At 36.5% G+C, this 27,036-nt stretch overlaps 1 protein-coding gene across 14 annotated transcripts in view; it reads left to right on the forward strand.

Annotated features, from left to right (window-relative positions):
* LOC140145692 (uncharacterized) overlaps positions 1-26,246 on the forward strand; it is a 78,998-nt gene extending 52,752 nt beyond the window's left edge. For 10 of the 14 annotated variants that reach the window (XM_072167485.1, XM_072167787.1, XM_072168084.1 and 7 more), the window contains one exon: positions 34-153. Coding sequence is in view for 1 of the 14 variants with exons in the window: in XM_072168011.1 (XP_072024112.1) it covers positions 18,178-18,291; positions 18,448-18,561; positions 18,717-18,830; positions 19,083-19,196; positions 21,771-21,884; positions 23,165-23,278; positions 23,435-23,548; positions 25,579-25,595 (815 nt within the window). In the remaining 13 variants the exon portion in view is untranslated. Of the gene's footprint in view, positions 1-33; positions 154-620; positions 740-7,473; positions 7,549-10,540; positions 11,142-18,177; positions 18,292-18,447; positions 18,562-18,716; positions 18,831-19,082; positions 19,197-21,770; positions 21,886-23,164; positions 23,279-23,434; positions 23,549-25,578 lie in introns of those variants that run through there. The other 4 variants (XM_072168011.1, XR_011858150.1, XR_011858155.1 and 1 more) reach the window with 4 other exon arrangements.
* Positions 26,247-27,036: the final 790 nt, after the last annotated feature.

Genomic DNA, 27,036 nt, shown 5'->3' on the forward strand with positions numbered 1-27,036 from the left:
TCAAACATAATTAATATACATTTGCCTTTTCAGATACTCGTATAAATGAATGTGACAGCGTTCCTTGTCTCCATAATGGTATTTGCATAGACGGAATCGGCGAATATTTGTGTCTATGTGCAAATGGATGGGAAGGGCCCGGTTGTGAAATTGGTTAGTTGTGCAATAATAAAATCATTACAATGAATAATATACAAATCACCCAAACGTTTTTCAACAGATTATAAACATGTATAAAATAACAATATCATCTGATCATACATGCTTTAGGTAAAGGTGGGCGTCCTTGGTATGTCTCTTTTGCAGTCTTTAGAAGCGGGTCGTAAACGTGGCTTAGAAAATAAAATCGTAAAACTAATGAGCTTAATAAAAACTAGAGTAATTCGGGAAGCTATGTAATCGAAATAAGATGAAGAGGGGCAAGACTATGACCAGAGAGGGGAAACATATTTTCTAAATCAAGTTTACGATCCACTTTACAAGACTGGAAAGTGACTCGGGAAAGTGGATCAGATGACCATAATTACTCGTATTATTAAAAATTATTTTAAAAGATTTTATCAAGCAGACCTGAAATAATGTATGTATTGAATATTTTGATGTTTTTGTTACTTACCAAGAAATTAACGAGTGCTCTTCAGATCCATGTCAAAATGGAGGACATGTATAAATGGAATTGCCGAATACACCTGTCAATGTGGTGTAGGTTATACAGGAACCAATTGTGAACAGATCCAAAGTAAGTAAAGTAACTTCAAAACAATTCTTAAATCCATGATCTAAATTTACATATAAAGCTGAATTTATACTCGATCGCTTTTGCAGAAAAGCGATTCTCACGCACGCTCAGTGTTTACTTCCGTTTTCAGAGCGTCAAGCCGATCAATCGATACAAATCGCTGAGGCAAAAACGACGTCGCTTTTGCAAGTTGATGTCTTGACGCAAGTTGAAGTCTCAACTTCAGAGCGATGACGCTTGACACGTGAATGCATCAACCAATCATTTCTAACCAACATGACCAACTGAATCTATAAATTTGCTTAATTTATCTTTCTCGATTATTAACTTTCGGTGATGAATTAAATCAAGGTAATAATTATTAACATCAATGGATGTTATAAAAATGTATTTTGTGGCATTCGTCTGTAATCGCTATCATCGTGATAAGTATAAATGCAAAAATGCTTTCCATAAGCAGTATATCGCAATTGCTCGGCGATCGAGTATAAATTCAGCCTAACTGTCAAAAGTTAAGTACATGATGTACAAGTAACTTGAAGAGCTGTTTTAAGGTAACGGTAATCGCTCTCCAGAACCGTGTCAAAAAAGAGGGACATGAGATAATGGCATCGTGAATAAAAAGTAGTACGAAAAATAATTTAAGAGAAGAGGTGTCGTAAAACAACACAAAAATGTATTGGTTGTTTGAATAAAACCAAATAGGATGTCGCGATCAATAATAGCAAGGTAGTACGCCCAATTTCCTAAAATTAGAACCACTGTCTAGAACACCCAATCACTGAAAGTGAAATCATAGAACAGTTTGAACGTGACATCGACACTTGACGGCATGGCAATTTGTTTGCATCAGCCCCCTCCCCCTAAGAGTTTGGTCCCCTGAGTTACATTGGCGTAGTCAGGTTTTCGGAACGGGTGTCTTGTTGTCAAGCCTGTCACGTCAGTTATCTCCCCTACCCCATACCCTAGCTCAGTGTCGTACCGGCCAATAAATGTGCTATATGAATAATTTAATACCCCTATTGAAAAGTGCTACAACAAATATTTTATGTGAGAAAATGGTAACGATTTACCGAATTTAATTTGATTGCTGAGGTTGAGCAAAATGAAAGAGAATATCATTAAAATCACATGTGCTAATTTTCACAATATGACCCAAAATCACTTTATTCCAGTATGGAACGAAGCCGACGAATTATGTAGATTAAGTGGTAGAGTAAAATAATTAAACTGAAATTCACAGCCCTAAACCACCAAAGTGTTATTTTTCAACAATATATTGATACTCAGATAATTAAAATCGATTTTTTTTGGGCTGCTTCGACCAACAATACCTCGTATACCCTTAAAGAAGTGACCTGTCTAGATAAAATTAATTAATACAAATGTATACTACACAAAATCACAAATGACTATTAGAAGAACTTATATGAACTTTTCAAGCTGCAAAAGAGGGCACTTCGAATTGTGAAAATAGTCATTACCTAAGTCATTCAGCTCCTCTCTTTCAGAACTATAAAGTACTTAACGTCTACGATACCTATGATCTTGAATTAAGTACTTTTATGTATAAACATTTTACCAATCAACTTCCAGAAGCATTTCAAAAGTATTTTGTAAGGCAGAGTACTCTGCACAAGTACCACACGAGAAACAACGAAGATTACCAGGTTCCTAAATCTAAAACGACTTTCGCTCATAAAACCTTAAAACAGCGGGCCCAATCAAAGTGGAATTCACTTGAGAAACATATAAAGACTATAAAGACGATCAATCATTTCAAAACCAAAGTGAAAGATAATATTATTATTCTTAATTACAATAGTTTTATCTAATTTCCTTGTACGGCTTAAAGTAGTTTAATTGTGTATCGTATTATCTGTAATATAGTTAATGTAGTATTGAATTTATCTCGGTAATTTCTTGCATACTCTTGATCAAAACAGGCTCTTTTGGTTTTGTTAGAGTAAATGGGGTGTGTGTGTTTGACATTTTGCGGTATATTTTTGTTGTTGTTGTTATTTTGAAACTTTTTCTTGTTAGGACAGGGGGTTCTTAATACAGGCCATCCGGCCTTCCGAGAACCTCCTCATTCAATGTATGTGTTTAATTGTTGTGCTGTTATATTTTATATTTGAATGAAATGAAGAAGTATGAATGAATGAATGAATGAATGAATGAATGAATGAATGAATGAATGAATGAAGTAAAGTCTGCACAAACAGTATCGCAGCTGTTCTAAATACACCTATTGCTTCAAAAGTAATGATTCTCACAATATTTCAACATAAAAAGGATAATTTATTTACGCGAATTTTGTTCAATATTAACAATACAACAGTGTTTTGAAAGAACAATACCCGAATTAAAAAATTGAAGCCATTTGTACTGATTTGAGGTAAGCGCGGAGATAATAAATGGCGAGCTTTACGTGCTTTAGTTTTGGCATAAAAAACATTTATCGCTGTTAAATTCGGGTATTTTTCTTTATATTGAACGACATTTGACAAATGGGGTGTCAAATAACAAATAAATCATCCTTCTCTCTATGTTGAAATATTGTGAAAACAATAATTATTAGTTCTGAAGCTATAGACCACTTGGCATGTGACGTCAAGTGCTCTATGCGTATTTATAACAGCTTCGTTACTTTTGTGCAGACTTTAGATAATTACAAGATCAATAGTATTATAGTAAAACACAATACATTTTTTTTATCTTTATTTCGCAACCTTTTGACGCTTTTTATATCTTTTGTAAAACATGGCAGACAATGACCGGATAATTGTGGGAAATCCCAAACTTTAGTTTTACACCATAGAAAGTAAAACAAAATAACTGGGGATATATGGGCCTCTTCATATTTCATATTCATATTCATATTCATATTCATTTATTTCCATAAAAAACTGACATTCACAAAAACAATCAAATTAATAATTTACAGAAAACAACACATTATGGAGGAAGAGGCTAGAAGGCCAATAAGGCCAGATATATCGCCTCCCCCTAGAAATTAGAAAGTTACAAATAACATTTATACAAAAAAATCAATCAAACATCACATAAAAGGAATCACTAACCAAAAGACAAGACAAGGACGGTGCTCAAAGATAATATATTAAGTATATTTTGAGATTAACATTTCTTTTAATTGATAACGGAAATGTTTAATAGATCTGGAGTTTTTCTAAAAATACCTAGTGAATTCCAAAGGATGGGGCCTTTAGTACGGATTGCGTGATCAGAAAAAACTTTTTAGTCAAATTTAAGTCGTTTACATGTCTTGTCTTGTAGTTATGTACATCAGAGCGTTTGGAAAAATAATTATTAAATATAAGAGGGAGTTCATTAATAGAATACTTGTACATGAATGTACCCAAATCTAGTGTGTACATATCTTCGATAGTTAAGATGTTATAGTTTGCAAACAACGGTCCTGTATGTTCTCTGTAGTGACTGTTTGCTATCGTTCTTATAGCCCACTTTTGGAGTTTCATTAATTTACTTAAGTAAGTTTTACAGGTATCCCCCATACAAGTATTCCATAATTAAGATAGGGCATTATCAAAGTACAATAAAGGGTATGTAAAATACGTTCTGGTACATAATGTTTTTGTTTGGTCATGACACCAACATTTCTTGACACTGTTTTTGAAATACAATCTATGTGGCTTTTCCAAGTGAGACATTCATCTATTAACACACCAAGAAACTTGGTTTGTTGTACTCTTTCTAAGGTAGTGTAGTTAAGTATGATTCTCAGATCATTAATTTGTGTCATATTTGGCGTTCCTAGTATCATGTAATTTGTTTTACTGGCATTAACAGACAATTTATTTGCTCTGAACCAATTGCTCACTTCCTCTAGTTCTTTGTTTATAAGATTGACTTGCTTTTCTATGTTTTCATGTGAATATAAAATTGTTGTATCATCTGCAAGAGGATGAAATCAAGTATATTAGATGTATTAGTTATATCATTTATATATAGTATAAATAAAAGAGGGCCGAGAATAGATCCTTGCGGAACTCCGCAAATCACATTTTCAATTCTGATGAATGGCAATTATAAGATACATATTGTTTCCTGTTACTTAAATAACTTCTGAACCAGTCTAAGACAATGCCACGAAGGCCATAGTGTTCTAGTTTGTGAAGGAGAATATTGTGATCAATTGTATCAAATGCCTTAGACAAGTCCAAAAATATTCCAACAGTCGTCTCGTTTCTCTCAACCGCGAAATTTATTTTATCTACCATTTGTTCAATAGTCATAGAGGTTGAGTGCTTTGTTCTAGAACCAAATTGTTTAGTGTTAAGGATTCCTTGAGTATCAATATAATCCATACATCTGTTAAAACTAATCTTTCAAAAACTGTTAAAACTAATCTTTCAAAAACATGGTAGGAGAGAAACAGGACGATAATTTGAGAAAACTTCAACATCTTGTTTTTTGAAAAGTGGTATGACCTTAGCTACTTTCATTTTATCTGGAACAATTCCGGTATAAATAGATAAATTAAATATCATATTAAGAGGTTTAGCAATTTCTCGACTTACTTTTTTATTATTAGATTGCCAATATTGTCGTGACCACCACTCTTATTTAACTTTAACTTATCTATAATTTTGATTATATCAAGTTCAACAATTGGTTTCAGGTACATACTCCCAGATATGGTATCGTTTAGATAATCAAAATAATGTTTCCCTTTGTGTTGAATGGTTGAAGCAAGATTAGTTTGATTTCCGAGACCTTTCTAAAAGTGAAGTGACACTCTTTATTGCATACGCTACTGAACTGTGGATTCATCACGGATTAACAACGGTTGGCTCCTGTACAAAGGTATAGGAAGAGTTGTTGAAAATATTTATCAGAACTACACCACTACAATTTATAAGCTGTAGATCCAATTCAAAAGGGATAAAAAGATAGCTATAACACCAGCAACCAGTTTAGCTGGTTACTGCTGCCTATATAATTATGTACGTTCTTGTAAGATTAGTCGTCACACAAAGATTTAATTCATCTTTTAGGGTTTCCCTTGTTGTCGTTACATTTGAACGAGAAAAGGTATAATTCTAAAATAACAACATATTTTACTGTAGGAAATCTACACCATGATTTCTTTGATTATCATAATTTTATAGTTTGATCATGTTAAGTGAATTATGGAAATAATTTATCTTTAACGAGGCCAAAAATAATAACTCACTTTAAGAAAATTAAGTTACCAAAAAACGTAACAAACAACAACAACAATCTCAATCAAACAAACAAACAAACAAACAAACAAACAAACGAGAGGACAATGCTGACGACAATTGAGTAAATGTTGTCAATTTTATCACAGGCAATATTGATTTAATAGGGCCCAAATATTTTAAGATAATTTTTAAAGATTATCTTTTAGATTTTTCTCACTATTGTACAATATTAAAGAGTAATTTAATGGTTGTTACTTTAACCAGATAGTAATAATGGGCTCAAGTTCAACAACTTGATAGAGTATAATGTAGCCTTGACAGTTTAGAGGTTATAACATTAAATCTAGATTATGTAACTATATTTTTTCTCTTGCCATGTTGAGACTGTTCTAATTGTATTTCGAGCATTTTGAAATTGTTACCCCTGTACAATTTTGATTTCACCCTTTGACCTATACCTCATTAATTAGGCATCCTAGAGATATATGGTATGACCATTGACTAGTTTACTCCTTAGCACTAAAGGAATAACTTGAACAAATTTTAATCTTTCCCCAGAGAAGCCAGTGCACATAAACTTTGAAAAAGAGGCAGGCTGGAAAAATTATTAGTATTATGGATTGAAACTCACCGAGATCCATCAATCAGTTATTCTGGTGAACGATAAAATTCACACCATAATGAGATGACCGATGGATCCCAAAGTTTTCACGGGGAAAGACTCGCTGAATACTCGAACAGAAATAGACGGATAACAAAATATAACTTCACAATAATCTTTAATTCCGCATCATCAAATCAACAAAGTATATAGATTACGGATTGGTACGCTTGCGATCTGTCTCCATCCATAGCTAGTCGCTAACTACAATGATTCGTATTTAGCCAGAATCGATGAGAGAGACCATGAAGCGACATATTTAAATACCCTAATTAAAAATAGAAAGAAAATAGCGCCATAACATTAGCTCCGACTGATATTCATCGCATTCCTAGCGGAAGGCATCAGAACTGCATATTTATAACAAATACACATACACAAAGTCACGAGAAGAACTTGTGATATTGCATAATTTGATTACAGAATTTTAAAATGTAATCCCCCATGTGACCTTTGACCTAAATAACTCAAATTTGCTCAAGTGTGCCTTCTTGGCACCCGGCGAATTCTGAATCTAAATGCCCTAGTTTTTACTTAAATTAACAAAAAAATGCATTGGTATGCAACTGCACACCCAGGCTATTTTCTTCAGCTAATTATACGGTATATTCAGAAGCATTCCCCCCAAAATGTCACTACTATGTGGTTCCTCTGGTATTATCAGAAAACTGTCATCATGTATGCTGTTTCAATTAGTTAACAATGTGACACTATTACACACCAGTCACTCTGTTGGCGCAATTAAAGAACAAAGTAGTAAAGAGTATCAGTAAACTTGGATGGTGGCACTTTTAAGTTCAGACATAATATTCTAGGTTATTATCCAAATCAATTGTTTACCTTGCATTGGTTTTTATCGACAGGAAATGTATCAACAACAGAAATGCTGACGACTATGACACAACTTACAACTCTTACCAGCCCTGCTGAATCACCCTGTATGTAGTACAATTAATGCTGTTTCTCTAATTATATTCTTTAAACAGAAATATGCAAGAAGTAAAGTAAAAATTCTATTTGTTCAGAAACAAAAACGCAAGTGATTAAGTGAGTTAATCTGTAACTTGAATTCATTGTTAAGCTTGAAGTACCAATCAGCTTATTTCAATAGGGGTAGATGCCTGTATCAATAAAGGCTGGATAAGACAAGGTTATGGAACACCGGTGCTTTTAGTGGTCTAGCGCCCCTCTCGTCTTTGATGGTGTTAAATTGGCTCACATTGATGTGACAAATGCCAATCCGAATGAAAAGGTCCACTTTTTCTGCAAAACGTTGAAAATAACCCCTTAAATCGCAAACGGTCCGCTTATGAGCCGGTCGCACCGCCAATAACTCCTGGCTACGGGCCTATGCAGGGCCACCCTTCCCTCGTATCAATGTTTATCTCCCTATTTCGCCTCCTCCTCTGCCCGAATCAGTCTCCCCCGCCTCCTCCCGGGTCCCTTCTCTCTCCTCTCGAGATCTTCTTCTCTAGTCTTTCCGTCTCTCTCTGCTCTCTTTCTCCCTCGCCCTCTCCCACTCTCACTTGTTCAGTCTGTCAGTCTCAAGTATTTCCCCCTCCCTCTTTGCGAAATTTATCAGTATGACCAATGACTGACTAAAATCAGCTCTGCAAAAATAAGCATATAAAATAAACTCGGATCTCGCATATAGGCCACACCACTCTTCGCCATACAGCCACATTCTCCCAGCCATATTTCTGGTTGGTGGTTGGTTTCGAACCCACGCTGCACTGAGCAGTACTATACAGTATTGACATAACACCAGCGCCTTAGACCGCTCGTCCGTAAACAGTCCGGTCCGACTGCCTGATCAGGAAGTACTGCCGAATCAGGCAGTATGTTTGAGTCAGGCAGTATGGTATCCCACAATGCAATGCTCTATTTCAAATAGAGCATCTTTTAATATACCGTTATTTCTTGGTTTAGAGTAAAATATATAAAATTATCAATGAATGTACAATTAGTAGTAATTTTTCATCAATTTTAGTTAAAATAAAGTTAATTTGCATATTTAAATCAAATTTTTTAAAACCGTTAGAAATTGTTTTGTTATTTAAATTATTTTTCTCCCGGTGGAATCTTTTTCGCCCGGTGAAAAATTGTCAACTTATGTAGCTCATGTGTGTCAAAGTGAAATGTCCCCGATCTTTTATAAAATCACCATGAACAATTTAGTCCTTAGTCTGTCGAATTCGGAAGGGTTGCAAAGCCTGTGTTGCCCCTAACTCGGCAACATGCTGCCTGATTCGGCAGTACTTCCTGGATCAGGCAGTCGGACCGGACTGGTAAAGGCTTGATGGTGTCATGATGAAAATTTAAAAATATAATCGAAACTTCATTACTTCAACATACCACGTGACAAGTAAAGACAGAAAACGTGCCATATTTTGGAATTTTATTTGTTAAAAAACATTAATGTGTATTAATAGCGCTCAATTGTTGATAACTGCGTATTCTACAATAAATGAGCCTACGCACAATGGTTTTTCATACATTATATCGATTTTGACTCGCACGTGCTCCCCGTATACTAAAAGTATGTCGGTGTGGCGTGGCCTACCAATTTTCTTGTAGCTTCTTGTATACGTCGATTATTTCATCATTTATACAATAAATCCACATTCGACCCCTAATTTTATTTCAGGAAATAAAACATTAGATTACCATAAAAACAAAACAGTAATCATTGGTGGGGTCTAATGTCATTCTTACATGGAATTTTCAGAGGTTTTTTCTATCGTCATTCTCGCTCAATTAAAAAAAATATTTTGGCGTATATAAAATTGAAATAAAATTCTCTGCCTCATAAACGACATCAAATGTGCCACAATTGGGTATCACGAATCGTTATATATGATGTGCAGTTAATATTCATATTTTCTTTTATACAGAGGATGCTTCAGTTTTGACAGGAAAAATATTTTCTCGAAAACCCTCTCACTCGGTTATTTCAAAACGGTAACCACGCTTCCCTAGAATGTGCAATAAATTAGCATTAAAATGTTTCTTATTCTAACAGCAAGCGTTTCTAAAATGCAGTATGGCGAAATGTATTTGTACATATAGGCCCAATGTATTATCAGATTAGCTTTAGAAATCAATCAGTTCCACTTCAATGCAATTCTTTGGATTTAAGGTGTATTTTGGGACGAAAATAATTCCCCGTTTCATCTCTACATAATCATATGACCGATTTTTGCGCGAGTTCATGAACAAGTATACCTACATGATATAAAGTCACCCAATACTTCCTGGCAACACTGATTAGTATCCCATTAGTATATATTTTGATGCTAGACTATCTTCGCGAGCAAGACACGCCTTGGCGTAAGTACACACAAGTAAATGAAGCCGTGCAATTTCTCATGAAATTTGGACCGTAAAATTTAGATACTTAGATACTTCTTTTATCTAAATCAGCACGTACCCACTTACCTGGAGTTTTGATGTCAGAAATTTACAGAAACGAATACCAATATTCACTTGCTTCAAGTTATTAGTAAGTGACAAAAGACTAGAATAAAAGATTGGTCACACCTGGAAGGCTAACACTCCAGAATAGCAATGACATACGAAAACGGTGCGGAAACAAAAACTGAAAAGATAAAAATACCCATAGATTCAAATACATGTCATATGTTTGAAAAGATCATAGACGTAGATCCCGGTGGGATGGGGGGATAAATCCCAGAATATTTTGATGGTCCATACAATCATTCCCCAATATTGACTCCTCTAAGTGCGTTTCTGACCAAATTAACCTCCTATGTTGCCATTTTAACCTAAAAGTGCCTACTTTTGCACCATATGTCACTAGTTAAGCTTCAATATGCCAACATTGTTCGCGCGCTTCAAGAATTTTCCCAACCTCCCCACCCATCGCCAAGTCAAAGAGAAATCTACGCCACTCTTTGTTTTTCGTGACAGTCACTGGGTCAACAGGAGCAACACTGACCACCCTGCCACAAATTATCAGTCCAACCAGAATCAACTACATTAGAAGAGGTAAAACCGCCTGAATCTACCACTCCTTTCAGTCCAACTATATCAACTACACGAGAAGAGGTAACACAGCCTGAATCTACCACTCATATCGGTCCTACTGCATCAACTACAGGAGTGGAGGTAACACAGCCTGAATCTGCCACTTCTATCAGTCCTACTGAATCAACTGCAGGAGAAGAGGTAACAGTTAGTCCAGCTTCATCAACTACAGGAGAATATGTAACACCACCTGATTCTACCATTCCTGTCAGTCCTGTGGAATCAACTACAGTAGAAAAGGTAACACAGCCTGAATCTACCACTTCTGTCAGTCCTGCTGAATCAACTACAGCAGAAGAGGTATCACAGCCTGAATCTACCACTCCTGTCAGTCCTGCTGAATCAACTACAGGAGAAGGGGTAACACAGCTTGAATCTTCCAGTCTCGTCAGTCCTACTGAATCAACTACACAAGAAGAGGGAATACATCGTAAATCTACCGTTGCTGTCAGTTTATCTACACCAACTACACGAGAAGAAATGACTGTATCAACAACAAAAGGTACTACTTAATGTATAGACAATGACATTTGCGCAGAAGGATATGAAGCGCCAGGGCCTGCTTACATGGTGGTAGTAAGGATATATCTGCAATATTTTTCTCTTTTGATCAAAGATATCGTATCTTGCTTCGTTGACATCTTTGCCCTTCATTCCGTATAGAAGTGAAACGTACTTCTCTAACTCTTTGCATAAACTTTCTGACGGAAAATCTAATACTCCAACGCCTTCCTGTATTGGCCAGTGTTTGTGTCCAGAATTACTCTGTCTCCATCATGAATGAAATGGGATAAAGCAATGACTGCAATGTCTATGTCTCCCGCATGTGAACGGATGATTGCTATACCCTCGTTGTTATTCCTCACTGCATGCTTTGCATGCAAGATGACCAACTTTGTGTCATCTTCTTCCTGATTACTACTAAGATCGAGAATCAAAATTCATTCATTCATTTCATTTTATTAGAAAAAGCATCGTGGCCCTAAGGCCAAATTGAGCAATTTTTTACAATCATTAAAAGACATCAAATATTACAAAATTACAAATACAAAATATATAAACAACAAATTTAAATTAAAATAATGCAAGATAAGAGATGAAAAATATTGCACAGTATATAAATGGATATTGCTACATATTAAAACATCAGCATGCAGGTGTGAGTCGGTTCCGGGAGTCGGTGTGGGTGGAAAAAGAATTTACACAGGTGAAAGGGTGCATGAGTGCACGCATGCAGATGCACGAACAGTGGCATGCCAGCACTCATGGTCCCTTCATCTCTGAACACATACAACACCCAACCACCACAGAAAAACAGCCACTCACACCTGCACACCCCTACTCACACACACACCCCCACAACCCTAATTCACACCACAGCCACACCACACATATCACTGGACTCAAACAAACTCCAAAAAACACCTGGTACTCCCTCGTGCTCCCACTCACACATACAACTAAAGAGATCATATATAAATTATATAAATAATGACACCTGCATACATGTAATACATCAAAACTGTTTAAAATCACTAAAAATGGCAAGTGCAAAAGGATAACTACTGATTCAATAAATTAATAAAATATGGTACATACTGCAGTTACTGTCCGTTTTCCTATACACAATACACAGTGCTCTTTCCCATTGACGCGTGACCTTTACAAATAGCCCTACGTTAACAGTATCGGGATATGACTAGTTAACGTCGCTGTGTGAAAAATAACCGGCCAATATTAAAAGTACTCTTCTAAAGTTCTAGAAAATATAGTTTTTAACATGTCCTAAATTTTTAGCTAATTTAGATGTTTGGAAATATTCGTACTTTGGTGTTTTAGTTAATGTTATAGGTAATAGTACATTGCCTAGTTAACGTCGCTGTGTGAAAAATAACCGGCCAATATTAAAAGTACTCTTCTAAAATTCTAGACAATATAGTTTTGTAACATGTCCTAAATCTTTAGCTAATTTAGGTGTTTGGAGGGTCGTACTTTTGTGTTTTAGGAAGGACATGTAAACGACAGATAACACCAAAAATATGAAGAAATTATTTCCAAACCGTGTTAAGTCAAAAATCATTATGTTGCTCATTTCAAGAATGCTGGTTTACAAAAAGCACGCCATTGTCTGATTTCGTGAACAAAGCCACACATAACATTGTTTCCTTTCGTTTCCTTTATAATCGGTTACCCAACTGAAGCTATGAATACCAGCTTTATTGCGATATCGCACATGAAAACAGTCACTTGTGCACAACCAGAGAAGATCCGATTTAATCAGTTGAGCTGTTTCAATGAGTGTTATCTTGGTTTAATAGCATTTAATGGGGTTAAGTCCTGCAAAGGTCGAGATGAATTCTACTGTAGACATGACTGCATCATGACTGGACTATTAGCAAACCTGGATGTTCTGACTGATATTTTTGATATTGCACTTGAATTGCGGAGATTTCTACCATGGGCTTCAAACCTAGTGGGGGGAATGAGATGACTAGTACGAGCATTGGTTGATAGCCCTTCAGCAAATGAATGACAGAGTAATTCTCTTCTGTTAGTTAAAAAATCAAGATTGCACGAAGTAATTGCATCATCATAAGATGTATAGTTCCAACCAAGTATTGTCCTACATGCCCGTTTTTGGATTCTTTCAATATCAGCAGATTGTTTTGATGTAATACTTGAGTGCCAAACAACAGCAGCATATTCGAGAACTGGTCTAAGGTAACTTTTAAGAACAATGGTGAGCTCATCTTGAGAGAAGCCAAATTTTTTTAAAGTGCGAAGCATAAAAAGACGCCTATTGGCTCTGGTTAGCATGTCATTAACCTGGGCGTCCCATTTTAGGTCATTTTGTAACCAGAGACCGAGCACTTTCGCTTTGTCAACATAAGGAAGAGGCTCATTACCAATTCTCAAATCTGTGTGTAGTGGCTCTGATCTACCAAAATTAACAAGTAGAGCCTGGCATTTGGATGGGTTTAATTTAAGGCTATTGTTTTTGGCCCACTCAGTAAAATCATTCAAATCATCTTGAAGACAGCCTTTAACATTACGATGACGGTTCTCACCAAAGGTCATGTCATCAACGAATTTCCAGTATTGTGATTTGGCATCTGTGGCAGCATCATTAATAACAATTTGGAATCCAATAGGACCCAGTTTTGTGCCTTGAGGAACCCCCCCCTTTGACCGTAACATACTCAGATAAAGAATCATTGAATTTCACACACTGCTGCCTGTTGTGCAAAAAATCACAAATCCATGGCACAATGGTTCTTCTCACACCAACTTCGATCATTTTCTCAATTAACAAGGTGTGATTGATAAGATCGAACGCTTTTGAGAAATCTGTCAGAACCACTGTGCCAACGTTGTGATTTTTTCCGCACCCTGGTGGAGAAAATGCATGAGATTAACTAAATAATGGCTGGTAGAAACTCCAGAAACATTGCCAAACTGTTTGATGTCAATAAAATTCTCAATGTCTTTCAAAATCCATTTACAGATAAACCCCTCAGCAATTTTGGAGAAAATTGAAGTGAGAGACACAGGCCTAAGTTTTTTCAACATTAGGAGGGCTGGTCTTTGGAACTAGCACAATTATTGCTTTTTCCATAGGGTGGGCACAATTCCCTCCTTATAGGAGGAATTTAAAATATCTGTAAGTGGAATACTGAGTTCATAAGCAAATTCACGCACCAATTGAGGTTTAAAACCATCGGGGCCACCAGCTTTAGATGGATTCACTTTCTTCAGTTCAGAGTAAACATTCCATGGGTAGAGATGAGGGACTGGATTTTTTGCAGGTAAATAAGCAGGAAGCTTAGCCAGGACAAGAGGCTCAATGGGCTGACACACTAGCGAACATGTTGTTAATAGTGTTAGCCTTACCTGTAGAGTCATCATCATCTACTCCTGGGACACTCACTCTGAGCTCAAATTTGTTGTTATTTGTGACCATTTTTATCTGCTGGTGCCACTTACGGGGCTCGGTTTTTTGAAGAGATCTAATTCTCTGAGCATGATAAGTTAACTTAGCTTTAGTAATCTCTCTTTGAACCTTGTTACGTAATTTACGCCACTCAACAGGGTTAACCTCAAAAGCCATTTGCCGTTTCTTTATCAACTTCTTAACATATGGCGTGATCCATGGTTTATCATTATTGTGAATCTTTTTCTTTTTAATTGGGAAACACTCTTCAGAAGCAGAATCAAGCATGGCATAAAACTGATCAACTTTGCTCTGAGAACCCTCGCATTCAAGGATTTCATGCCAGTCTTGTTTCTGAATCCATGTACCAAAGCGATTAATTCCATCCTCAGTGATGGGACGACCAACATGTATTTTAACAGAGTTATTTCTATTTGAAATCACTTTCGGATTCCATAAGACACCCTTGTGATCACTGCTCCCTATTGGAGAAATAGCAAAGGATCACTGTACTGTTCAATGAGTTTACTGTTCGTAATCACAAGATCTAAAATTGCATTTTCACGAGTATTGAAGTTTACAATTTGAAATAAATCATTTCCCCTCATGATGGGGTAAACTTTCATGCGATTAAAGTCACCTGTTATTATAATACCAATCTCAGGATATTTTGAACGTAAAAAGTCCACACTTTGTAGTAGGTGATCAGACAGTAGTTCTTGATGCGGCGAGTCAGTTGTAATATACACAGCACACACAGCGATGGCAGAAATACCACGAGGCAGTCGTTTAGGACGCATCAGTACCCATGTACATTCCAGTTGGACAGGGACCACAATGTCAGCAATATAAGAAGTTGGAATGTCTTGTCTGACGTAGATAGCTACACCCCGCCGCGTTTGTGTTCGCGACTCTTGGAAAATAGGGTGTAACCTCCCAAGTCCACTTGATGATCAGGATGGTACTCTTAAACCATGATTCACTAACCACTGCAATGTCAACATTATTAAGTTCAAAATCACTGATGCCTCATCAAGTTTGTTAACGAGAGACCGGGCATTTGTCATGAATAAAGTTGGCAACATGGTACCACATGAATTATTATGGTGGGTGGTATTGCAAGGATCAAGAGAAATGTTGGTGAGAGTTCTTGGGCGGAAGTCGCAAGAATCGGCATTAATATCATGGTTATCATTATCACTACGGTTGGTTACCAAAACGGGAATTTTTCTCCTTCTGTTTCTACCTCCTCGGTGTCCACGCTGGCGTAGTAAAATACCAAGGGATGTAATGTTATCAACAGTTTGTTTTGGAAGTCTGCTTTTCTTTCTAAGTGCAAGTAACTCCTCACGGGTGTAAGAAATTACAAAGTCAGAACTGTTAACAGGGGCTATAATATCATAGTTTGAATCAGTATTATTCTTAAGCTGAGTGTTGTGAAGGCTACCTATATCATTCTGATGCCAGTGTTCCCCGATGTCATTGTGTAAGCTTAACGGATGTGAGCCTACATGTAATCTGTTGCAAGGCTGCAGAATTTTGCACCGTAATTGATGAGTATCATGTCGAGTTTCAGCTTCAAAAGCTGGAAGATTTTTGATATATTGCACAGTCAGGTACTCACATAGTTTATTATACAGATCAACTTGATTGATGTAAACAAGGCTGGTAAACAAGACAAACGAAAATAAACGAGGAAAAACGGAGAACAAAATCATGTTGCTGGCATCAGCTGAGGTGCGCCATCTATTGATTATAGCATCTTGTTTTGTGACACGAAGGCCTTTAAATGGTCGGAATGAGCGATATTGACTTAACAGCAGCTCAGAAGTCACCCCTGATTGGATTTCATGCATTCACTGGCAATGATTACAACTCAGCTTTTTTTCGCAAGGGAAACGTCAGTGCTGGAAGCTTCTGGAGTCAAAGTTTGTGGACACATTCTGCAACATTGGAGTATTAGATTTTCCGTCAGAAAGTTTATACAAAGGAGTACGTTTCACTTCTATACGGAGTGAAGGGCAAAGATGTCAACGAAGCAAGATACGATTTTTTTTTTCGAACGTTTTCAAAAGATAAAAATATTGCAGATTATATCCTTACTACCACCATGTAAGCAGGCGCTGGCGCTTCATATCCTTCACGCAAATTTCATTGCAAGAGAGTGGAGAGCACCAGATGACACTGTATACGATGGTGGAAACATTGTTGACAATGGGTGGAACGAAAACATGGAACCTAAGTGGGTTGAAACAGTAATGCCTAAGGACGTCCAAGAACTATTGGTAGAGAATGACTATGAAGATTTGTTAGCAAATAGCGATTTGAGTGATCCTAAGGATTAAAACATAGAGAAATGCATCAGTGAAACCATGCAAAAACGGACAATTTATAACACTGTAAGCAACACTTTTGCGGCATTCTAGTTTACAAGTTGCTTTTGGGGTCTTCTTGAATACATAAAGGCAATTCTGGTAGTCATCATCATTGCTGCCATTTTAAATCAGAATCTACCTTTACCACCCTGAAGTACTTCAAAGTACAAGTTCAAAAAGTCAAAGACAGCTATTACTTTTTTCAACTTAAGTAACATTTCCTGACGCTTTTTCGTTGATATCATACTTTCCTTCAATTTTGCCGGCCATTTTGAAAAAAAAGCACCCTTGCCTGTGACATCCTATTACCTCCGTATTAATAATCTGAGCAAATCACTGAATGGGCCATAAATGACTGCGCAATGTGTAAATGGACGATGTGTGGATGGAATTAATGAAGGGTGTGTGTACGGGTGTTGGACAACCGCATCTTTAAAAAAACCCATTTTTATGAAGAATATCCAAAGCTAAAAATGATTCTTACTAAACTTTCGACTTCAGTTTTTAACCGTTTCCGACGTACAAAATCTGTATTCATTTTCACTAATATATCTAAATAACCAAAAATAGTATTTTCATCAAAAAACTGTTATTTTGTAGCTTCAAAAGTATATAATCATGGGTAATTTCAACTGCCTGACACGTAAGATACCAGATATGTGATGATGGAAGTAAAACTTTTTGAATGACCCTCGTAAAAACGGAGATACAATATATTAATATATTCTTCCTTGTTGCCGAAATATCAAATCACGTTAAGCTGTTGCTCCAACGACCAGGGACAAGTTTCAATTTCGTGATTCCAGAGCTAGTTATCTCCTAGATTTCAGCTGATAATGCCTAGATATGCTCGACATAAAAGCTCTTATATTTCAACAATTATCCATCTCATGACATACATATTCTTATTATTATTGCTTATCCAATAATAATTTGTTTTCAGATATCAATGATTGCAGTCCTAACCCATGTCAAAATCTAGGTAGTTGTACAGATGGAGTAGATTCATATACCTGTACATGTGCTGCTGGATACACTGGAAACACATGCGATACAAGTAAGTAAAAATGTAACGTATTTGTTGCAGGCTTGCACTACCTGTCAAGGCAGATTGAATATTTGTAAAGCCATTTGTTTTTCGTCATCGCCAGTTTGCATAACGAAACACGAGACAAACTGAAATCTTTGCTTATCCAATAATAATTTGTTTTCAGATATCAATGATTGCAGCCCTAATCCATGTCAAAATGGAGGTAGTTGTACAGATGGAGTAGATTCATATACCTGTACTTGTGCTGCTGGATACACTGGAACCACATGCGATACAAGTAAGTAAAAAGTAACGTATTTGTTGCAGGTTTGCACAACATGAAAAGGCAGATTGAATATTTTTAAAGCCATTTGTTTTTCGTCATCGCCAGTTTGCATAACGAAACAGGAGACAAATTGAAATCTTTGCTTATCCAATAATAATTTGTTTTCAGATATCAATGATTGCAGCCCTAATCCATGTCAAAATGGAGGTAGTTGTAGAGATGGAGTAGATTCCTATACCTGTACATGTGCTGCTGGATACACTGGAACCATGTGCGATACAAGTAAGTAAAAAGTAACGTATTTGTTGCAGGTTTGCACAACATGAAAAGGCAGATTGAATATTTTTAAAGCCATTTGTTTTCGTCATCGCCAGTTTGCATAACGAAACAGGAGACAAATTGAAATCTTTGCTTATCCAATAATAATTTGTTTTCAGATATCAATGATTGCAGCCCTAATCCATGTCAAAATGGAGGTAGTTGTAGAGATGGAGTAGATTCCTATACCTGTACATGTGCTGCTGGATACACTGGAACCATGTGCGATACAAGTAAGTAAAAAGTAACGTATTTGTTGCAGGTGTGCACTACCTGAAAAGGCAGATTGAATATTTGTAAAGCCATTTGTTTTTCGTCATCGCCAGTTGCATAACAAATCGAATGGATGTTTTACCTGTTCCGATGCTGCTAACTACACGTAGACATGTCAAAAAACTTCCCAAATCAGTATTTTTATCAGAGAATTTAAACCACAATATTGACATGTTGAAAAATGTTCTTGTCCAATAATAATTGGTTTTCAGATATCAATGATTGCAGCCCTAATCCATGTCAAAATGGAGGTAGTTGTACAGATGGAGTAGATTCATATACCTGTACTTGTGCTGCTGGATACACTGGAACCACATGCGATACAAGTAAGTAAAAAAAGTAACGTATTTATTGCGGGTTTGCACTGCCTGAAATTTCTTGATGAATATTTCTAAAAGCATTTGTTTCAATATATAAATGATTACGATCCTAAACCGTGTCAAACTGGAACTGCAGAGCAAATGTATTTGTTCATTTGTACATATGCTCGTGGATAAACTTCGGCACCTTTAAAGCAGAAATAATATTAACTCAATAGATGAAATAGATGTTATAAGTGAATTGGCCCATGGATATCCCGTGTCCAGAAAATTTTCCGCGAAAATTTACCTATTAATTCTGACTGCTATCTGAATCGGTACATGTATATTAAATACTTGTTTGACAAGTAAATGCTCGCCAATGACTTTCTGTAAAATCAGGGTCCTGGAGAACGTCATTTTCCTGACTTGAGAAGAATCCGCTCTTCAAAACTTGCATATTCTGCAAGTTAAAGGTCAGATAAAGACAGCCAGTGCAGTAAAAAGATACGGAGTCCATTGACTTTTCTAATTACTGATTTCTGACTGATTATTAGCCAATAATATCGCCAGCTCAAAATAGCTTGGTGTTTCTGAAATGTAATACATTTTGAAAGCTTAGCTAAATCTTCATAAAAGTGGATCCTGTTCATTCTTCATAGACAATTGTTTGTTTTTAAGCCTTTGCTAATGTGTTACATTAAGTTTATGCCACTTTGGATCTTTTTTTTATTCTGTTTTTTCCTCCAAAGGGTCTGTTTGATCCATGAAGTTGTTGGTGAGGCTGCTCTGTGTGATGTGGCTTTGTTGTCCAAAGGCAACTGCGTACACAATATTACGAAAAAGTGCGTCACATAGTGGCGTAGCTTTGTTACAAAATCTGACCTATTTTCCATCCGATAGAAGGAAAAAGAAAAGGCCATGCCATATCCCGTCTGACACTATAGTTTGAAGACAGGCTACGCCTCGGTCAGTGGACTTTCGCGGTTGATGGGGTGGGGCATTCAGAGTCTATGGGTAGACATTGTACTGCAGTTTATACTGTGGCCCTGTGATGTTCGTGACCAAGAGATAGTGGTCCAACTTCTGAGCACAGATATGTTGGTGACTTATGTAGCTTGCATAGCGATATTCGACAAGCTTCTGTAAATTGTACTCGTGGTGGTATGAATTTTTGATAGAATGGTTTTAGCAGGCAGAGATTGGCCTTTTCTATACATCTACTTTGCTAGTCACTTGCCTGGGTTTATTTTATCCGGGGATCACTGGATCTTCTAAAGGTACTGTGAGGGCTCTGATCATCAAGAGCTAATGGTGGCGTATAATATACTATGCACTAGTATACTATATATGTTTACGGAAAAGTGCAACATATAATGGCGTGATGCAGTTTTCGGTAATCATATTAAAATGTGTATTTTTCTTTATTACCATTTTCTTACCATTCCATACGCCAATTTAATTCAAGTACTATTATTACTTACTTTTCATCTTTTTGTCCTTTGGCGTAATTGAAGAGAACGATATATAAACCCATAATACCAAAAATTGCAAAATTACCAAAAACACGATACGTCACTACACGACGAATTGCGATATAAATGGAATGATGTGTTCGTTCCATTCATTAGCATGAATAGCTAAAAACAAAATGTGTCCGTTGGAAATTACAACCATACTAAATGTTACGCACGTAAGAGTTTCGTAAAAGGTTAGAGGGTGTTGAAATAAGGTACCGCTGGGATGCACCTCATTTCCTATCATATATACTGTACCGCTTGTCTTGAGTCAGTGCAATTTCAATGTAGTAATTGGATTCCTTGCCCCAATAATATACATAACTTTTGTTACCAGTGTGTTATTATTTTTTGAGAAAAATGCAAAAATAGTCACAAATTTACCACAGAGGTGTAGTACCCCCTTAACGCGTTGACGTCACTGCCACATCAGCTTTTACTTTCCGAGCATGATCAATTTTGTTTGATTAACTTGCTTATAAGCGCAGCGTGGCAAACTGGTTAAGGTCTTTGCCTCGTGGCACACTGGTTAAGGTCTTTGCCTGGTGGCACATTGGTTAAGGTTTTTGCCTTTGGTGCGAGAGGTCCCTGGTTCAATTCCCCGCAGGACCAAAAAAATCTTACGCGCTCTCCCCGTGGCTCATCTGGTAAAGGCGGGGCAGATGACCCATGATAAAAGACCTCGTTACAGTCGGTTCCGATCAGAATAATAAGCCCGATTGTTGGCTACACTTGACTGTTCTGTAAAAATTGCCCCGACCAGCTATCTACGGCGACTCCCTTCATTCACCAGGTCACTTGTGCCTGGCCGAAGCGTTATCTCCTACATTTCAGCTGTTGATGCCTAGATATGCTTGACATAAAAAAGCTCTTATATTTCCAACATTATCCATCTCACCAATATTATGACGTAAATATTCTTGGTAGCCGAAAAGGGCCATCTCAAATCCAAGTCAGTCAGTGAGTTGGTCAGTCATGCCAATTACCTGATTCAAACGTGGTCGCAAGATCACAAATGGCTGCATGTGTACATATGTTCCTTTAAATTTCTTTTTGTTTTGTATGCATATTTTGCTCCCGTTAGATGTAAGCAATTGTCGGTTGCAATCATGCCTTAATCACGGACGATGTGTGAGTGTTGGTAACCAGTACAGGTGTATTTGCCGACAGGGATGGTCTGGAACTAGATGTGAAACAAGTAAGACAAATGAAACCCTAGGCAACATTCATGATCATCTTATTCTTTCTAAACTTGAAATTCAAGGTGCTTAAAGCCTTTGTGACATAAGAGGCAGCTATCGTCGTCTAATTATGACAATAGATAGCTATAAAAGCTCGAACGTTCAGCCTTCCCCGTGTAATTACTTAATAGTAATAGTGGAATACCTTGGTTAGGCTTTTTCAATTTCAGGAAATGCTTGTGGAAGTTATACCTAGTCCTTTTATGTAATTTGTTTGCAATACGAACTTCGAAGGGGTAGGTCCTTGCAACCCCCTTATTAACAATAATATGCCGTTATACATGTATTTAGTAATGGGTCTTTCCTATCCAATGTTACCAAAATAAGTACACAATGTTACCATTGACTTTATCTCAGTTGATCTTAGTTACAGTTCCGCTTCTGATTCCATCTCTCATTAAGTTCTTTTGGCAAAGCTGCATCGCACTTATGGTTTTAGGATTCCATTTTTACTTAAGTACAAACCTAAGGCCAAGACCGATAGGGTCCCTCTAGTCGTGACCTACAATCCTGCTTTCCAACAGATTAACAAGATCATATCCAAACACATGCATATCCTCCACTCCGACGATGTTTTGAAGCAAATCTTCTCTTCTCCTCCTTTACTTGCCTTCCGCCGTTCAAGAAACATACGTGACCTTCTTGTCACTGCCAAACTCAACCGTTCCCACACTGTAGATAGTCCCTGATGCACCAAATGTCCCTCACAGAAGTGCAGAATCCAAGAAATTTGTCAGTTCAGTCACTCAAGAAACATTTCCCATCACATCACACATTCACTGCAGAAATACCCCGTGAAGGACCCGTCAACCAAAATCCTTTGGATAACTTTTAAGTATTAAAATACATGTATTATTATGTTCGACTAAGGGGTAAGGGGAAGCCTGTTTGACAGTCAATATTTCGTAGAAATATGTCTAGCACCTTCAGAAGATATCATGGGAAGCTGCAATTAGACCAAATGGCATTTACTGACCCAGTGAATTATATATAAAAAAACCCTAATTTTCTGCACAATATTATATTCTATAAAAACAGGCTTTTGGTTAAAAATCTTATGTAAAACTTGACCGTAACCCATCAAGTTTGGTATCATCATATTTGTTGCAGGTTTGCACAACATGAAAAGGCAGATTGAATATTTTTAAAGCCATTTGTTTTTCGTCATCGCCAGTTTGCATAACGAAACAGGAGACAAATTGAAATCTTTGCTTATCCAATAATAATTTGTTTTCAGATATCAATGATTGCAGCCCTAATCCATGTCAAAATGGAGGTAGTTGTAGAGATGGAGTAGATTCCTATACCTGTACATGTGCTGCTGGATACACTGGAACCATGTGCGATACAAGTAAGTAAAAAGTAACGTATTTGTTGCAGGTTTGCACAACATGAAAAGGCAGATTGAATATTTTTAAAGCCATTTGTTTTTCGTCATCGCCAGTTTGCATAACGAAACAGGAGACAAATTGAAATCTTTGCTTATCCAATAATAATTTGTTTTCAGATATCAATGATTGCAGCCCTAATCCATGTCAAAATGGAGGTAGTTGTAGAGATGGAGTAGATTCCTATACCTGTACATGTGCTGCTGGATACACTGGAACCATGTGCGATACAAGTAAGTAAAAAGTAACGTATTTGTTGCAGGTGTGCACTACCTGAAAAGGCAGATTGAATATTTGTAAAGCCATTTGTTTTTCGTCATCGCCAGTTGCATAACAAATCGAATGGATGTTTTACCTGTTCCGATGCTGCTAACTACACGTAGACATGTCAAAAAACTTCCCAAATCAGTATTTTTATCAGAGAATTTAAACCACAATATTGACATGTTGAAAAATGTTCTTGTCCAATAATAATTGGTTTTCAGATATCAATGATTGCAGCCCTAATCCATAGTGGAATACCTTGGTTAGGCTTTTTCAATTTCAGGAAATGCTTGTGGAAGTTATACCTAGTCCTTTTATGTAATTTGTTTGCAATACGAACTTCGAAGGGGTAGGTCCTTGCAACCCCTTATTAAAAATAATATGCCGTTATACATGTATTTAGTAATGGGTCTTTCCTATCCAATGTTACCAAAATAAGTACACAATGTTACCATTGACTTTATCTCAGTTGATCTTAGTTACAGTTCCGCTTCTGATTCCATCTCTCATTAAGTTCTTTTGGCAAAGCTGCATCGCACTTATGGTTTTAGGATTCCATTTTTACTTAAGTACAAACCTAAGGCCAAGACCGATAGGGTCCCTCTAGTCGTGACCTACAATCCTGCTTTCCAACAGATTAACAAGATCATATCCAAACACATGCATATCCTCCACTCCGACGATGTTTTGAAGCAAATCTTCTCTTCTCCTCCTTTACTTGCCTTCCGCCGTTCAAGAAACATACGTGACCTTCTTGTCACTGCCAAACTCAACCGTTCCCACACTGTAGATAGTCCCTGATGCACCAAATGTCCCTCACAGAAGTGCAGAATCCAAGAAATTTGTCAGTTCAGTCACTCAAGAAACATTTCCCATCACATCACACATTCACTGCAGAAATACCCCGGGAAGGACCCGTCGACCAAAATCCTTTGGATAACTTTTAAGTATTAAAATACATGTATTATTATGTTCGACTAAGGGGTAAGGGGAAGCCTGTTTGACCGTCAATATTTCGTAGAAATATGTCTAGCACCTCCAGAAGATATCATGGGAAGCTGCAATTAGACCAAATGGCATTTACTGACCCAGTGAATTATATATAAAAAAAAAACCTAATTTTCTGCACAATATTATATTCTATAAAAAACAGGCTTTTGGTTAAAAATCTTATGTAAAACTTGACCGTAACCCATCAAGTTTGGTATGGTAAACTATTCCCTTTCACCTGACACTATCCAAACTACATTGACAGGTTACTAGGGTGATGGGTGATTAAAATATTGTTTACATATCAAAACAGCGGCCATATTGGATGTGAAGGTTATCGCCACAATATTTCAAATAAATATAAAAGCTGATCAATAAATGTGTCAGATAATACCACACACATCATGCACACAGAATGACACAGATGGTTCTTCTTTTAAAGCCATATTATAACATTTTCATACAAAATAGATTAGCATTTCTCTGCCATAAAATGTTAGTTTTTACCGTCAGATATATCCCCTTTTATTTTTGAGCCGAACAACTACGGCAAAGCAAAGAAAATTGAATTTACTACCAGCGCATGTGTCGCCAATACGTACCACTCCTTCGGTCATGTTATAGTACGACCCTTTGTTGTGTAGATCACCGTCCCGCACACCGTGTACGTACTGTGTGTTATGAACATCGTGTATGCGTTCGACTAATAATTCCATCGTAATAATAAAACGCCGGTTTCATCGTTTTATTCAAAATCTCGGATTTTGACAAAACTACAGCACCTAGAGTCTTGATTTTTTCGGGGTATATTGGTTTAATAAAGTACAATATAATCGTGTAAAAAATAATTTTGAAAAATCAGTGAGGGCGTCCTCGTCAGCAAATGTTATAATATGGCTTTAAACAAATAGTTAATCTTTTTTGTAGAAAACATTTTGCATTTCCTCCTTTCGTAAATATTCTAAACTCTTGAAAATAATTCAGAGTATCTGTTTACTTATTTCAACAGGGCCGGACACAACATAGAGGACTTCAATCTGCCCAAAGGACATTATTTTAATAGAACAATAGAATATAAATATTGTATCTTTTTATTTACAATTAATTTTATTTATCAACGGTCACTAACAGATAAGCAAATATTTTTTACAAATATTTTTCTTCAAGTGTAAAATTTTCTTCGTAATTAAGTTACCCGGATAACGTAAAATAACGTTGCATTACAAAAGGTACAAAGTAAACTAAATACCAAAGGTATATTTTAAAACTGGTCAACAACACTCACTTTTGAACCGACTGACTGATGATTCTCCAGTGTTTTTAGATGTTGTTGACAATGTCCTTTTGTCCTTTGTGACGGTGTTTCTAGAAGAGAATCATATATTCTAGAAAGTTCTCGGCCCCGTCCCTATTAGGGTGGGCTGGTCTCTTGTTTGATTTTAATGGCTTCTCTCACTTTCCTTGGCAAAAACTTGTCTTTTCTGCAGAGGACTTTAACATTTCCAATGTCCGGTTATGCCCGGTGTCCTTGCTGTGCTCTGCTAATGCCGATTGATTTGAGGTTGTCTTGGCAGTGTGTTCTTTAAGGGATCCAAAATGAGCGTTTATTGCGTTTCGACAGTATTTTTGTGGGACATGAGAGCACCTCAGACCTATCGAATTGCATTCTGAATACGAAGCATGTCTTTCTGATATCAAATAATTTTCATTTTTAAACATCACAATATAATACAAATTTTATGACAAATTATAAAATTTTATATTTTTCAAATTTTGATATATAACAGTCCTCGAAGTAAATTATATAAATCTAATGATATATTCTTAAAGTGTATGTAGCAGGGAGGAAAAGCCGACGGTCAATTGAAAATTTTGACCTTTCATATTGAAGATATGGATTTTTTCCCAAAAAGACCTAATTTTTTTTGGTGTTTTGGGAAAAAAATCCATATCTTCAATACGAAAGGTCAAAATTTTCAATTGATCGTCGGCTTTTCATCTCACCTACATACACTTTAAGTATAAATCATCAGATTTATAAAATTTACTTCAAGTACTGTTAAATATCAAAAATATCAATTTTAATGATTTGCCATAAAATGTGTATTAAATTGCGAATTTCAAAAATCAAAATTATTTGATATCAGAATGACATTCTTCGTATTCAGAATGCAATTCGATATGTCTGATGTGCTCTAATGTCCCAAAATAAATACTGTCCATACGTTCATACCCCAGCCCTTAAGGCGCTCACACCATCACAAAGGACAAAACGGACATTGTCAACAACATCTAGAAACACTGGAGAATCATCAGTCAGTCTTCCAACAACATTACACCGCTGATATATTCGGTTCAAAAAGTGAGTGTTGTTGACCAGTTTTAAAATATACCTTTGATGTCTATTCCCAACACGTATAAATTTCTTCATTCGCGTAAACTAAATACCTAAGGGATTATGGCAAAC

This window comes from Amphiura filiformis, chromosome 1 (genome assembly GCF_039555335.1).
Source record: "Amphiura filiformis chromosome 1, Afil_fr2py, whole genome shotgun sequence".
NCBI classification, from domain to species: domain Eukaryota; kingdom Metazoa; phylum Echinodermata; class Ophiuroidea; order Amphilepidida; family Amphiuridae; genus Amphiura; species Amphiura filiformis.